This window comes from Artemia franciscana, chromosome 11, assembly GCF_032884065.1.
Source record: "Artemia franciscana chromosome 11, ASM3288406v1, whole genome shotgun sequence".
Taxonomy (NCBI): Eukaryota; Metazoa; Arthropoda; class Branchiopoda; order Anostraca; family Artemiidae; genus Artemia; species Artemia franciscana.
This window is the reverse complement of record NC_088873.1, coordinates 25,118,942-25,134,840: the sequence shown is the minus strand read 5'-3', so window position 1 is coordinate 25,134,840 and position 15,899 is coordinate 25,118,942. Positions and strand designations below refer to the sequence as shown.

The window sequence follows — 15,899 nt, the reverse complement described above, 5'->3', positions numbered from 1 at the left end:
AGAAAAGTAAATAGCCATATTAAAACCTCAGTCAAGCTCAAAGTAAGAAGAACAATCAAATTAAACATAGAGATAACAAGAGCTGCAATAGATGGATAAACGAATTCTAAAACCAACTCAAGTTAGATTAAATAATTTAGTAAAAAAATAGAAAATAAAAGAAACAGGAGTAGGTCTATTGCCCAATAAAATTTTAAAGTCAAAGCATCATTTCTACTCAACTAAAAACGACTTGTATTTCTAGCTGTGTGTTTTTATTCATCCTTGCACCAAAAACAACGCTACAAAAAACAATTACTTTTAAATTTTTTATTGAAATAATAATTATTTTGAGCAGCGTGCTTTTTATTTAGCGAAACTTCTAAACAATCAAGATTACTGAAAATAACTAATGAAAATAGACCGATTTTTTAATATATAGAGATTTTAATTCATGGAAGACTTAACAATGTTCGATTCCTCAGTGTAAAAATTATAAAAGAGAACAGATGTGAAATATATTTTGTTTCTAGTAAAGCGTAAATGACACTCTAGCCTACAGAAGGTCTAGGACAGGGTAGCCCTACTTCTGTTTGTGGTAATTTCAGTTCATTTTGAACATGACTTGATGAATCATTTTAATATCTATCAGTAAAGTAACTTATCAGTAAAGTACTTACATTGTAAAGTAAACTATCCTCACAAGTCCCCACCTTTTCATCCAGGAGCAAACCACTCCAATCCCCACACAAAAAAAACTCAATAATGGCTAAAATCACTTTTCTATTTAGATTCTTTATTCAAATTAAAATAATTCATAACAAGATAATTTTTTATTCTCTCTTTGAAAGAAAAATTAAGGTCTTAATTTTTTCTAAAAATTAAGAAAGAACTAAGGTCCTCTTAGCTTAAAAACTTAAGGATAGAAGTTTGAAGCCGATCAGAACAAAAGATCCTAGCTGTTTTTTTGGTCGCACCTTTTTTTTTTGGGGGGGGAGGGATCTTGCTCTTGGAATCATTTTAAAATTAGACTCCCAATGGCACTAGTACTGTCGGCTGTAAGTTTAACTATACAGAGATAAAAAAATTTTTTTTTACCATTTCCCAGGCCCCCTAGCCCCCCTCTAACAATAAACTGTTCGATCCTTTCAATCCCGACAGTGAAAACAGAAAATTTGACCCAATCACAGGCTCAGTATCAAACTTCACAGGCTCAGGTTCAGTATCAGTTTTCCATTATAAAGAATACGCATAAATAATTATCGATATTGCATTGTTTACGGTCCTTGCGCCAGGGACATGGGGGTCATGTCGTCCCCGGTGGCATATTTAGTGGATCTTCTGACTATTTGGACAAAATACCTATCCAAAAACTGTGACCGGTGTCTCGTGAGTTATGAGGGAGTCAAGTATCAAAATGATACAGGAGGGGGCTGGTTGGCTTCCAGTCACTTTCAACTCTTAATTATTCTACTAAAACTTCAGTTTTTACTCTACTGAATCCTCTTAGAATTTCTAAGACCACTCCTTCCTGCGAAGTAGAAAGTAAAAAAAAATATATATTTAAGGCATATGGTTTTTTAATGAGCAGCACCAGTGCACTGTAAGTAATGTATCATCAACTAAATGACGACACTGATATTTTGACAAAAAATTGTTAGTGGTATGACTCGCTTTTACTAAGGAATAGGATCAACTGACTTTCACCTAAAAGTCCAAATAAACTAAGATAAGCCTTTTGAAGTTAAATAGACAGTGCAATAGAGTATAGTAAAGAGCCATATGCATGACACTACATAAAACAAGAGTTATGAGCTCATATGGCAATTGTGACGAGGTCGGAAGAGCCAAGAGCTCATATGGCATGAGCTCTAGCAAAATTCTAAGAATCAATAGATAGGTTTAAAAGGAAAATCAGAGGCTTAATGCCGATCGAGATTTAAAATAAGAGCTCTGAGACACAAGATCCTTCTAAATATCAAAATTCATTAAGATCCGATGACCCACTCGTAAGTTAAAAATGCTGCATTTTTTCTAACTTCTCCTCTGCTTTACAACCACCCACCAGATGGTCGAATCGCGGAGAACAACTTTTTCAAGTCAATTTATGCAGTTCCTTGACAAGCCTACCAATTTTCGTCGTCCTAGCACATCCAGAAGCACCAAACTCGCCAAAGGACTGGACCCCCCAAACTCCCCCAAAGAGAGCGGGTCCATTCCAGTTACGTCAATTATGTATCTACGACATTTGCTTATTCTACCCACCAAGTTTCATCCCGGTCTCCCCACTCTAAGCGTTTTCCAGGATTTCTGGTTTCCCCATCCAACTCCTCCCAGTGTCACCACATCTGGTCGGGGTTTAAAATAAGAGCTCTGAGACATGAGTTCCTTCTAAATATCAAATTTCATTAAGATCTGGTCATTCTTTCTTAAGTTAAAAATACCTCACTTTTTCTAATTTTTCCAAATTAACACACACCCCCAAACTCCCCCTAAAGAGAGCGGATCCGTTAAAATTATGTCAATCACGTACCCAAAACTTGTGTTTATTCTTCCCATCAAGTTTCGTCGCGATCTCTCCACTCTAAGTGTTTTTCAAGATTTCCGGTTTCCAAGATTTCTGTTTCCCCCCTCCAACCTCCTATGTCCTCGGATCCGATTCGAAACGAGAATGGAGCATCTGAGACATAAGACCTTTATATATTCCAAGATTTCCAGTTTCCCCAATGTCACCAGATCTGGCCATGATTTAAAATAAGAGCTCTGTAGCACAATATCCTTCTAAATATCAAATTTCATTAAGATCTGATCACCCGTTTGTAAGTTACAAATGCCTCATATTTCCAATTGTCCTAAATTACACCCCCCCCCAAACTCCCCCAAAGAGAGCGGACCCGTTCCGGTTATGTCAATCATGTATTTAGGATTTGTGTTTAATTTTACTACCAACTTTCATCCCGATCCCTCCACTCTAAGCCATTTCCAAGATTTCCGGTACCCTCCCCCAAACTCTCCCAAATGACACTGAGTCTGGTCGGGATTTAAAATAAGAGATCTGAGTTACGAGGTCCTTCTAAATATGAAATTTAATTAAGATCCTATCATTCCTTCGTAAGTTAAAAATACCTCATTTTTTCTAATTTTTCAGAATTAACCCTCCCCAACTCCCCAAATGAAAGCGGATCCGTTCCGGTTATATCAATCACTTATCTAGGACTTGTGCTTAGTTTTACCACCAAGTTTCATCTTGATCCCTCCGCTCTAAGCCATTTCCAATATTTCCACCACCACCCCCAACTCCCCCCAATGACACTGGATCTGGTCGGGATTTAAAATAAGAGATCTGAGTGACGAGGTCCTTATAAATATGAAATTTCAATAAGATCCGATAACTCCTTCGTATGTTAAAAATATCTGATTTTTCAAATTTTTCAGAATTAACCCTCTCCTCCTCCCCAACTCCCCCAAAGAGAGGGGATCCGCTCCGGTTATGTCAATCTCGTATCATCCCGATTCCTCCCCTCTAAGCGTTTTCCGAGATTTTAGGTCTCCCCCAGAACCCCCCCCCCAATGTCACCGGATCTGGTCGGGATTTAAAATAAGAGCTCAGAGACACGACATCCTTCTAAAGATCCAATTTAATTAAGGTCCGATCACCCGTTCGTAAGTTAAAAATAATTCACTATTTCAAATTTTTCCGAATTAGCCGTACCCCCACTCCCACCCCCAGATGGTCAAATCGGGAAAGGACTATTTCTAATTTAATCTGGTCTGGTTCCTGATACACCTGCCAAATTTCATTGTCCTAGCTTATCTGGAAGTGCCTCAACTAGCCAAACCGGGACAGACATACAGACAGACTGACAAACCGACCGACTGAATTTGTGATCGCTATATGCCACTTGGTTAATACTAAGCGCCATAAAAACTGAATGATATGAGCGCAAGTTTAAAGACACTTACTCTTCAAAAAAAGATACGTACCGTACCTAATCAATAATAAAAATATTACCTCATCATGTATGCTGATGCAAAATCGGCCAGAAATAGAAAACTTGTCAAATAAGTATCGCATTGAGACGAGCATTAAATGGAGATAGTCCACAGCTGAACTTTGAACGACCCAATTCACACGACTAGTCATGAACTGCAAATAAAACAAACTCAGCGATTTCTTTTAAGTGTGAACTGCGACGATTTGCAACCCCCCTATCATTACGCACGAATCATATTGGTACCCTTTATCCAGTGACACCCAAGATTTTTTTCTAGATCCGCCCCTGATATCAGACCCAATTTAGATAGCATCATGTTAGACTTGAAAATATCAGACACATTTTGATATTACCAAAGTCTTGATAATATCATAGAAGATTCTCATTATACCCTATGAGATTTTGATAATGTAGCAAAAGATATTTGATATTTTCAGGGTGATTTTGATAATATCACAGAGGAGTTTGGTAATACTTGATAATATTTTGATAATACCAGACACGATGTTGCTAGCATCATTCTAGATTTTGATAATAACTTGCAAGATTTAAGTAATACCGGAAAGGATTGTCATAATATCTCACAAGAATTTTAAAGCTCAAGAGAAGATATTGCAATATTTAAACATGATTTGGTAATATCATGCAAGGTTTTGATAATATTTGACAAGATTTTGATAATCTTGATAGTATGATGCAAAACTTTGGCAATACTTAGTAAGATTTTGATAGTCCTGATAATTACGGAAACGATTAGATAGCAATATGATTAATTTGGTAATAGTAGACACGATTTAGAAACTTTTGATATTACCAAAAAAAATATTTTTGTTAATATAAGGAAGAAGTTTCATAATAGCATGCATGATTTTCTTAATAACTTGCAAAATTTTAACAATAGTATATAAAGTTTCGATAATATCGTTGAGGATTTTCATTACACCATGTGGGATTTTGATAGTGTAATACAAGAGACTGATATTTTCTGGCATGATTTGATAATATTACGCAGGATTTTTGTAATGCTTGCTAACACTTTGATAGTACTAGGCAGGATTTTTCGAGCACCATTCTAGATTTCGATAATAACTTACAAGATATAAACAATACCGGAAAGGTTTGTCAGAATATCTAATAAGATTTTGAAAACGCAAGATAAGATTTTTAATACTTAAATAGGATTTGGTAATAGCATACAAGATTTTGATAATATCATGTAAGGTTTTGATAGGATTATGATAAACTTTGTTAATATGTAACATGATTTGATAGCACCATATTAGATCCTGGAAATAGTAGATCCGGTTTGATTGTCGGTGCTAATATTTTGTTAATGTCATTTAAGATTTCGATAATATCATATAAGATTTTACTAATAACTTGGAAGATTTTGATAATATCGAGTAAGGGTTTGATAATACAAAAGAGAATTTTCATTATATCCATCGAGATTTTGACAAAGTAGTGCAAAATGTTTGATAATATCTAACAGAATGTTAATGGTACCACACATCATTTTCATAATTCTTGATAAGATTTGGTAATCTTGATAATAGGAGATACAATTTCACTGTACTACGTCAAATTAAGTAACAACAGACAGAATTTTGATGACGTCATTCTCAGTTTTGAAATTATCAGAGACGTTTTGGTAGTACCAGAAAATATTTTATTAATGTCAAGTATTTATCAATGGTATTGATAATGTCATTATCGATACCGTTCAATAGATTACTTTGCACATAGTTCAGTATTAGCGAATAAACCAGTTCCTCAATAAATATTCAATAATAGATTTTACTCTGATATTATAGGTCAATGATCATGAAAATATCAATAAGAAAAACCACAAAAAATCCCAAGGATATTCTCACTCAAATAGCAAAACAATCAGATTTTTCAAATTATAATCCTCCAGGTAACTGAATTAATTATTATCAAAATACTGACTGTAGGTCAGGAAGAGACTATAATCCTTTAGCAATTATTAGCGATAATAGGTTTATTTCAAAAAGAAGTCTTTACAGCATGAACTCTGAATCAATACTGATCAGTGATATCTCATAAGACTTTGAAAAAAGCAGATATAATTTTGATAGCACTATGATAAGCATTGATAGATTTTGGTAGAGTCTACCAAACTTTGATATGATAGATATTGGTAATGGCAGACACGTTTTGATTGTAGGCGCAAATATTCTGTTAATATGATGTAAGATTTTGATAATATTATGCAAGATTTTGTTAATAGCTTGCAAGATTTCGATAATATTATGCAAGGTTTTAATAATAAAATAAAGAATTTTCATTATGTCCGTCGAGATTTTGATAAACGTAGTGCAGGATGTTTAATAATATGAGACAGGATGTTTATGGTACCACACATCATTTTGATAATATTATTGGCAAATTTTTTATGATCTTTGTAATGGGAGTTACGATTTAATTATACTACGGTAAATTTAGTAATAGCAGACATGATTTTGATGGCATCATTGTACATTTTGACAATATCAGACAGGTTTTGTTAGTACAAAACATTTTATTAATGCCAGGAAAGATTTAGATAATACCGTGCAAGATTTGTTAATAACTTGCATGATTTTGATAATGCCACTTCAGGTTTATATTGCAATTATTCTTGTAATAAATTTTGATAGTATAGTGCAAGATGTTTGATAATATCAGCCATAATTTTGATAATGCCATATATGATTTTGGTATTTTTTTTTACACGGATGACATCGATGGTCTTGATGCTGATCCAGCAACCCAAGCAATGTTAAATGAAATAGCACATTTCTCTCAGTACATTTCGTTACTGGGTATGAAGATCAATACAGTCAAAACTAAAGTCATGAATCTAAATATAGTCAGATTACCAGCTTGTGCTTTATGGACAAGAATTGGAAAAAGTCGATAGCTTTACCTATATTGGCTCAATAATAGACTCTCGTGGAAGCTATGATCTTTACGTACAGAACAGAATCAACAAAGCCCAAGCCATCTTCCCAAAACTCCGCCACCGTATGTGGAATCGGCGGGAAACAGCCTGAAGACAAAATTCTTTTCTATAAAGCGGTGGTTAGATCTGTTTTCTTCTCATCACTCGAAACATGACTATTGCAAGCGCTTCATCTCTATGATTTGGAAGTCTTTGACCACAGCTGTCTATGAAAAATCCTGAGGATTCGATACTACGACAGAATTTCAAATGTCGATGTGTGCCACCACTGCTGTAACAACGAACCCACCGCCGCGATTGTCAAACAGAGAAGACTGCGTTGACCTGGCCATGCCCTTAGAAGACCCAATGACCACATCATAAAGAGTGCTTTTAGCTACCCTGTTGCCAGATTGGTGCAGGCGACTTGAGTTCAATTGAAGAATTGGTTGGCAACTGCTAAAAACGACCTTAACCCCATTGGCGGATTTTGAAGGTTTGGCAGAAAGTGGGAGAGCTGCTGGCTCCAGTTTGCTGAAGAGCTGGCACAAGATCGCGACAAATGGGAGTTAACCATGCGTAGTTTTCTAGATGCCGGGTGAGTCTGGTCCCACTACAAGTACAAGTTCAATTAAGTATGATTTTGGTAATGCCTGGTAACATTTTGATAGTTACAGACACGATCTAGCTAGAACCATTCTAGATTTTGATAATAACTTGCAGGATTTAGGTAAAGCATGAAAGAATTCTCATAATATCTCACAAGAATTTGATAATGCAAGAAAATATTTTGTAATATTAGATTTGGTAATATCATGCAAGACTTTGATATTATCACGAAAGGTTTTGATAATATTTCACAAGAAATCAGAAGAATTTTGATAATGCCACACACGATTTTGATAGCATTTTGAAGGTTTCATTAATAGGCAGCACGATTGTGATAGCATCATATTAGATTTTGGTGTAAGCAGTCACGTTTTGATTGTCGCGGAAGATGTTTTATTAATAACTTGTGAAACCATGCAACATTTTGCAAATAACTGGCAGGATTCTGATAGTATCGTGTGTATTTGGTATTGGGATAGCGCACTCTCATTATATCAGTTGAGATTTCGATAATGTAGTGCGATATATTTCATAATATCAGACAAGTTTTGATAATATCACACAAGAGTTTCGCAATACTTGCACATATTTTTATAATCACGATTTTAGCAATCACGATTTTATTTCACGACATTAAATTTTGGCAATAGCAGAAAACGGATACTTTTGCATGAAAACGCCCAAAAATGCCATATGTGTAATAATGCTTGCCCGAGGTTATTTTTGTGGGAAAAGATTAAAAAAAACCTTGGATGTGATAATGAGCGCCAGAGGGCATTGTCGGGCTGGACATTGTGCAAGGCTAACCTCAATTGCCAGGAGTCATCAAAAGAAATTTTATTGTGGATTTTTCATTAAATTTAAACGATCGATTTTAGTGGAAACAGATTTTTTTGCCTTGAAGTCTCCAAAATTTCATATGTGTGACAATTTTTGCCAGGGGATGCCACAAGGAAGCCATTGAGTGTTGCAGACTGAGAGCTGCCAAGGAACATCGCAATCTATCAACGAAAAGGCAAATTTCCAACTTTCAAATAAAAACTATGGCTTTTTTTATTTTATAAAATTATTTTTATGGGAAAAAGGATGAAAAACCCTAAGGTGTGATAATTGGTGTCAGATGGTGTCATCGAGTTGGTACATTGTGACACGCTGACCCCAATTACCAGAAGTCATCAGAAGAAACACCATTTGGGATTTTCTTTAAGTTTAAAACCATCGATTCTAGTGTAAACGGATATTTTGCATGAAAATGACTGAAAAATGCCAAATGTGCAATAGTGCTTGCCAAAGGGTGCTGTCATTGAGAGTCATAGTCTGAGAGATGCCATGGAACATTGTAATCTAACAATGAAATGGTAAGTTTCCGCTGTTCAAATAAAAACAATGGTCATTTTTAGCTTCTAAAGTTGTTCTTGTGGGAAACGGTTGAAAAACCGTTAGGTGTTACAATTAGTACTACAGGGTATCGTCGGGAAGGTAAATTGTTCCATGCTGGCCTCAATTACCAGGAGTCATCAGAAGAATTCCTATTGGGAATTTTTATTTAAAACCTGTCAGAAATAACCAAATACAAACATTTTCATCAAGCCCTCCAAGGAAATCTCTTAACATGGTTTAAATTTACCTCTAATAACAGCCCCCACTCTGGAATTGCTTACTAGGGTGGGCTAGCCACATATTGCCACGGTGGCGGGAATATACATATCTTTGGCTCAAAGAATTTTGGCATTTTCATTAAAACCTCTCAGAAATAACCCAATGCAAAAACGTGTTCCTCGTTACTTCGTTTGCGTGTTTTATTTTTCAAAATGTGATTTTGGTAGTATCAAGATTAAGATTAAAGGAATGTAACAGACGGCTGCATCTAGTAAAGTAATAGAAACGAGGCATTTTCATTAAGACCTCTCAGAAATATCTCTTAATATGGCTTAAATTTACCTTTAATAACTAAAGTCCCCCCTGGAATAGGAAAGGACAGCTACATATTGTCATGGTAGCATATACATAGTCTTGGCTCAAAGATACGTGGCATTTCATTAAAACCTCTCAGAAACCACTAAATACAAAAATAGATCTATATTTTCTTCGTTTGCATGTTTCATTTTAAAAAAATGTAATTTTGTTAGTATCAAGATTTAAATTAATTGAATGTAACAGGCCGGTGCATCTAGAAGAGCAACAGAAATGAGGCATTTTCATTAAAACCTCTCCGAAATATCTTTTAATAAGGATTAATTTTACCTCTGTTAACGACCCCTCCCAATCTGAAATTACTTGCCGGGGTGGGCCAACCACATATTGTCAAGGTGGCGTGAATATACACAGTCTTGGCTCAAAGAAACATGGCAAAACATGCCAAATGTGATTTTGTTAAATTACTGGAATGTAACAAGATTTAAGATTTAAATTAATGGAATGTGACAGGCAGGTGCATTTAATAGAGCAAAAATCAACAGTAATGGGATTTGTGCATGCTCTCATATGGAAAGGCTTGGAAACATGGAATTCATACAATCGTTCAAGAAAGCGGGTGAAGGGAACTCTCCGTACATGGAACAGGCTATCAAATTTTTCATGGTCCAAGTGTCTAGCGCTCCATTCCTTTAAGGTAAAATCTCTTTCGATTCCTAAAGGGGAGAGAAATCTTTGGAATTCAAAGGTTCCCTGAGAAAAAGCGCCTGGAAAGAAAATTAAATCCAAAGAAAAAACGCATTGAAAGAAAAAAAATCTCCTACACAACTACGTAGCACCCACATGTGTATCGTCATTACATAACACCCTAAAGTGTGAGTCCTCCTCAGTTACAAGCGAAGATTCCCCAAGGGCACCGAAAAAACAAGTCAAACGAGAATACGTCATTCTGAGTTACAACAAGGGGTTCCCCATATGACTAGCAGGCCCCCCGTTGGAATTGATTGCTAGGGGGCTATTTGAAATTAAATACTAGAGCCCCGGTTTATTTGGATGCTACGGCCCCGTCAGATTTGACTGGTATGGCCCCCATTGGAATTGGTTGATAGGGCCCCCGTTGGAATCGACTGCTAGGGTCCCCCATTCAAATTGGATGCTAGGGTTCCCAGTGAAATTGGATATTAGAGTCCGGAGGTTAGGTTAGGGACCCGGTGAAACTGGAAGCTAGGGGCCCCGATGGAATAAGATGCTGGGGCCCTCAGTGAAATTGGGTGCTAGGGCTCCATTGCAATTGGTTGCTAGGGCCCCCGTTGGAATTGACTGCTAGGGGCCCCTCTCCCGGTGGAAAAGGATTCTAGTAGCCCGGTTGAATTGGTCACTAGGGGCACGGTGGAATTACTCGCTAGGGCCCCTGCCCTGATGAAGGTACCTCACTAGATTTCCCTGAAGGTTTTTTCCCTAAAAAACATCTTGAAAACGTCTTGGAAAACGTCTCGAAGAAACATACCTTAAATAATGTCTTGAAAAGCCTTAAAGGAAAATGTTTAAAAACGTCTTGAAATGCCTTGAAGCGTCTGGAACAACGTCTTGAAGAAAAACGTCTTAAAGGAACGCCTTGAAATGTCTTGAAAAGTCATGAAAATTTTCTTGAAGAAAAATGTCTCAAAATGTCTTGAACAAAAATGTGTTTAAAAGTCTTGAAATGTCTTAAAAAACAATCCCTATTACGTAACAACCTGCGTCTCTTAGAAAACTAGCCCCGAATACGTAATAGCCAAAGAAAGCATGATTTGGCGGGGTTTTGAAGGTTTTTTCTTGCTTCCTGCCCCTTGTGGGTTTTTTAAGTAATTAACAGAACAACCACCCCCATCTATTCGAAAATAAACCCAATTATGTTAACAAACTCCGGCGTCTCGAAAAAATTAATAACACCTGCGTCTTGAGGGGATCGCCGTCAAACTTGTATGTCATCTTAAAAAAATAAAGGAAGAAAGGAGTAGCGGCTATGGGTGTGCCTAAGAGCGGAGACGGGATACTGCTGTTACTGATTCTTTGACTGATTACAATTTCTTTATCTTTACTTCGATCTAGGACTCTCTAATAACTAGCGATATTTTCGATCATTTTTATACTTTTATTTGTTGTCTGATGAGTTGGTGGGCTGAAATGCCTGACAGAAGATCTATTAGATCCAGACAAAAAGAATTAGCTTTCCTTAGATCACAGTTGGTCAACATTTATCGGAATATGTTTGAATTCATGTTTGGTTGATTCGTTTTACGAGGCCATTGATGTGATGATTTTGACGCGTGTAAGAATTTATCTTTACATTTATGTATCACCCCTAGTCTTCAAGGAAGCAGAGAAGGAAAACAATCTTTTAAACGCTAAACATTTCAAAAGGCATTCAGCAAAGGGTTGCTCGTCTTTCGTGATGCCAAGGTGGGGGGGGGGGGGTCTTCGTCTTTGGCCAGATACCATCCATGTCTTTTTATGCTAAATTTTCTTAATTATTTTAATTAATTTTTGTAGTTTGGTAGTTACGGTTTGAAAAAATATTTATCACCCTTCCAAAAAAAGAAAAATTACAGGCAATTGAACTACTGTGGAGATTAATGACACATATTTTGTATGTTCGTTTATGTACTGAGTAATATAACTAACTTTGTGATTATCAGCCAACACGATATTGAATAATCTAAGATTTTATTATTGTGCATTGTTTAACCATAAAAATATCTCGTATTTCAATATTATATGAGAAACAATCGAAACATTACCGGATTTTCATCCCAGATAGTTTGCAATGTATAGTGATAGAATATTGTGTCTAACCATGGATAGCTACAATTTAATTAAATATTTAGTTGGTATTTTGGGTAGGTTAGGATAGAATATTTTTGTTTAGGTTACGTATTTAATATATACTATGCTTTACTCCCCTCCCCCTAAAGTGCAAATATATAGCCCAAATTTGTTTCTAAACTATTATATTTTCATCTTACTTAGGTATATTTCAATAGCATTAACCAAACTTCGCTTCTCGAGTGTTTCTCGTATAATACTTAAGTGCCAAATATTTTTCTATATAGAAAATCATGTAGCAATTTCTAAACAACATCTTTATCTCTTTACCCAATATTTTAGTAAAATTTACAATACAAAAAACTATTGTCATGGTCTCGAACATATTTGCGGCTATTCCGAAGAGGGCAGAGAAAATGCAAAGGATATAACGTTACACATTCAAGAGAGAAGTGGAGAATGCAGGTGATGAAGTGATTCATTCCTTTTTTAGTTGTTGAAGCGTCCAAATAATAAACATTAAATGTATTGCTTTAGTAGCTGATAAGGTCTAACAAGTTCAAACGAAATGTAACTAAATTGTAGCTTAGTTACGAAAGTTTCAACCCGGGTTCCAAAGGGTGTGTTATGTGAGATTTCCAAGATGTGAAAAGTGATAATTCTTTCGGAAGTTTATGTAATACTTGTTTCAAAATGCGGTGATTAAGACTTCTGGCGACTTTAAGAATGAAAGGCGAGGACGAGCATTATTTATGAGAAGTGCTATTGTATTCTCAATAATGATTCAACATTATAGATTTTTTTATATCACGATTTTGTGCTTTTCTATTTCAAAAAAACAAAAAAAAAACATAGTGCCCAAGTTTGTCAGCAGAATTATTACTTATCTGCTGAAGGAGCACTGTTATAGTTTTAAACTAAACGCAGTGGAAAAAACTTGGCCTATGTTGTGCTTTTAGTGAACGACTGTGAGAACTTCACACATATTTTTTTATATATTTTCAAAAACAATGTTTTGAATTTTCAGGTGTGATCTAGGATCAGAATAATTTTTTTATTTTTATTACTTTTCGGCTGCTAAATCCATTTTCTATTTAGCCGATAACTCACTAAGATAAAAATAAAAATTAGCAAAGAACTTATTTAGTTAAACTGGAAAAAATGTCATTCTTCCAATTTCCTTTTCCATGACTGTCATGTTTTGTTCAGGATCATTTACGTCAATACGTTAAAATTGATAACAATACATAAATATAATTGCATTTTCAGTATTTAACAAAAAAAATAAAAATAGAAAAAATTCGATCTACGCTGCATGGGCAACGTGAGATGTTGCGGCAACCTTTGTTCGGCTTTGCCGAGTAAAAGCACTTCGGTTTTGTTTCCTTGCTTTGATTAGACGCTGAAGTTGTTAATCTGTAAGGATCTTAAAATAAATACTAGGTGCACCAACTCGCAAAAGTTGCGAACCTCTCATTGACAAATATGATTATGAGCTAACAGCCGACTGTTGCTTAAAACTCCTCTATATGTCTCACAATTGGTATCGACCTAGTTTTGGTTTCAGTTTGTACCTTACTACTGAAGTTGTCAACTCCTTTAAACTTTCAAACTCGTATATCTCATGAAGGAATTTTTCTACCATAGAATGAATAATATATAATTTGATCAGCTCATCAAGAGCTATCTACTGCCGTCGAAAAAAATCTATCTGTCTTAGTTCCAAAGTTTACTTTTTTGCCATACGCCAAGTTTCTAACGTCATCATTTAGAAAGGAGCAAAGGATAACCTCTAATTTCTTTAGTAATGAGAGAACTTTTAAAGTTTAAGAGGCACATCTGGTAGCATTTCTGTATCGGCCTATTTATGGTTTTAGTGTGTACTTTACTATTGAAGTTGTCAACCCCTTCAAACTTTCAAACTGGTATATCTCATGAAGGAATTTTTGTACCAAAAAATGGATGACATATACTTTGATCAGCTCATCAAGAGCTATCGACTGCCGTCGAAAAAAATCTATCTGTCTTAGTTCAAAAGTTGACTTTTTTTGCTGTAGGCCAAGTTTCTAATGTCATTACTTAGAAAGAAGCAAAGGATAAACTCTAATTTCTTCAGCAATGAGAAAACTTTTAAAGTTTAAGAGGCACATCTGATGCCATTTCTCTACCGCAATCCAAGTGCGAAAAACCGAATGATTAACTCAGCTGAAATCACGAACAGAAATGGGTAGAAACACAAGCAAAAACCATCCTTTTTGGCCCCAGGCAACAGTTATACGAAGCTTTCCAAAATACAAAGTCATATTCATCAATATGGCCTAAGGTCCACACTTTCCCTTAAAACCGCAGAGGTTAGACCCTTAACACTTTCTAGAATTAAGCTGAAATCGGGGTGCTAGGGAAAAAAAACACGACAAAACCAAAGTATTGCTAGCCCAACACAATTCGAGCCTTACACTTTCTCCAACGTTACATGGGTCCAAAGCTCGGGTTATGCGACAGCCTAGCACTGGTGTTTTCGGTTCTGGTTCTCCAACAATTTCTTCCAGTTTATTAAACATATGGGACTCAGTTCCTCCATGCCAAGCTCTCTTCTCAACCATATCTTTTATCTTGCAAGATAATAAGTCGATATTCTCTATAGGCAGTGAGCCCTAAAAAGATTAAAGTACATAAATTGACGATTAAACCCAAATAATGCAGTTATTTTGACATCAAACAAAGTCTAAGTCTAACCCATACGCTAGAACTAGAGTCGGTTCTTCGGCACTCCGGTTGGTCCTCTTTGGATCTAAAGTCAGAGCAGCCCCTTACTAATTTTGACATTAAAAAATTTGAAGGCATCTAAAATCGAGGATGCCGATTGCTAATTCAAAGGGACAAACAGCATGGTCCTTCAAACATGTGTACAGGATACCAGCGCTTACTTACTAAAACTACTACGCAAGAAACTGCTCACGAAAGAACATCTCAGCTCACGAATAACCTTCGTGAAGAATCCAAAATATATCGTTATGATAATTAAACATTTACTTAAAATGGCACCAGAATGAGCAAGCTGTTTATACTGAATTAGATAGCCAGGTACTGGCGTCAGATCTAGCCAATGCAATCACTGTTAAGAGTGGATTTGTGAGCCAATTTCTCTGTCATTCAGAAAATCATTTTTGACATTAAACAAAGTAAGTTCCAAATACAGTCAGCTTCCGATTATCCGCGGTTCAATTATCCGTAATGTAGATTAACAGCGGCAATGTAAATTTAAAAAAAGTTATAATACAAAAATCGTAAAAAAATATCTGATAATACTATGATTTGTTCCGGTTTTTTCAATTGATTACTATAATGTGATTCCATTATTACCTGTTCCCGTTGTTTTGTTTTAAATACACGTTTGATAAGCGTAACTTTGTTTTTCTGTGTCCCTACAACCTTTTTTTTTCCCAATATCTGGATCGTCCGCTAAATTCGATTATCCACGGCACTCACATACCCCAATTCTGCGGATAATAAAGGCTACTATATCTAGAATTTCATAGTGATAGGTATTGCAGAAGGCCAGAGGGGAAGAGAGGAGGATCCAAACAATATTTTCGTAGAGCCACCTAGAGAGGTATTTAGTTAAGTTTACATAGGAGCCTGGTCGTTTGTCA

At 35.8% G+C, this 15,899-nt stretch overlaps 1 protein-coding gene across 3 annotated transcripts in view; it reads right to left on the bottom strand.

Moving 5' to 3' along the window:
- Window positions 1-15,899, bottom strand: part of LOC136033005 (DNA polymerase subunit gamma-1-like) — a 118,659-nt gene that overhangs the window by 7,520 nt on the left and 95,240 nt on the right. For all 3 annotated transcript variants that reach the window (XM_065713534.1, XM_065713532.1, XM_065713533.1), the window contains exons 8-9: window positions 14,703-14,900; window positions 3,992-4,126 (exon numbers count right to left, since the gene is read on the bottom strand). In XM_065713534.1, the coding sequence (XP_065569606.1) occupies window positions 3,992-4,126; window positions 14,703-14,900 (333 nt within the window). The remainder of the gene's footprint in view (window positions 1-3,991; window positions 4,127-14,702; window positions 14,901-15,899) is intronic.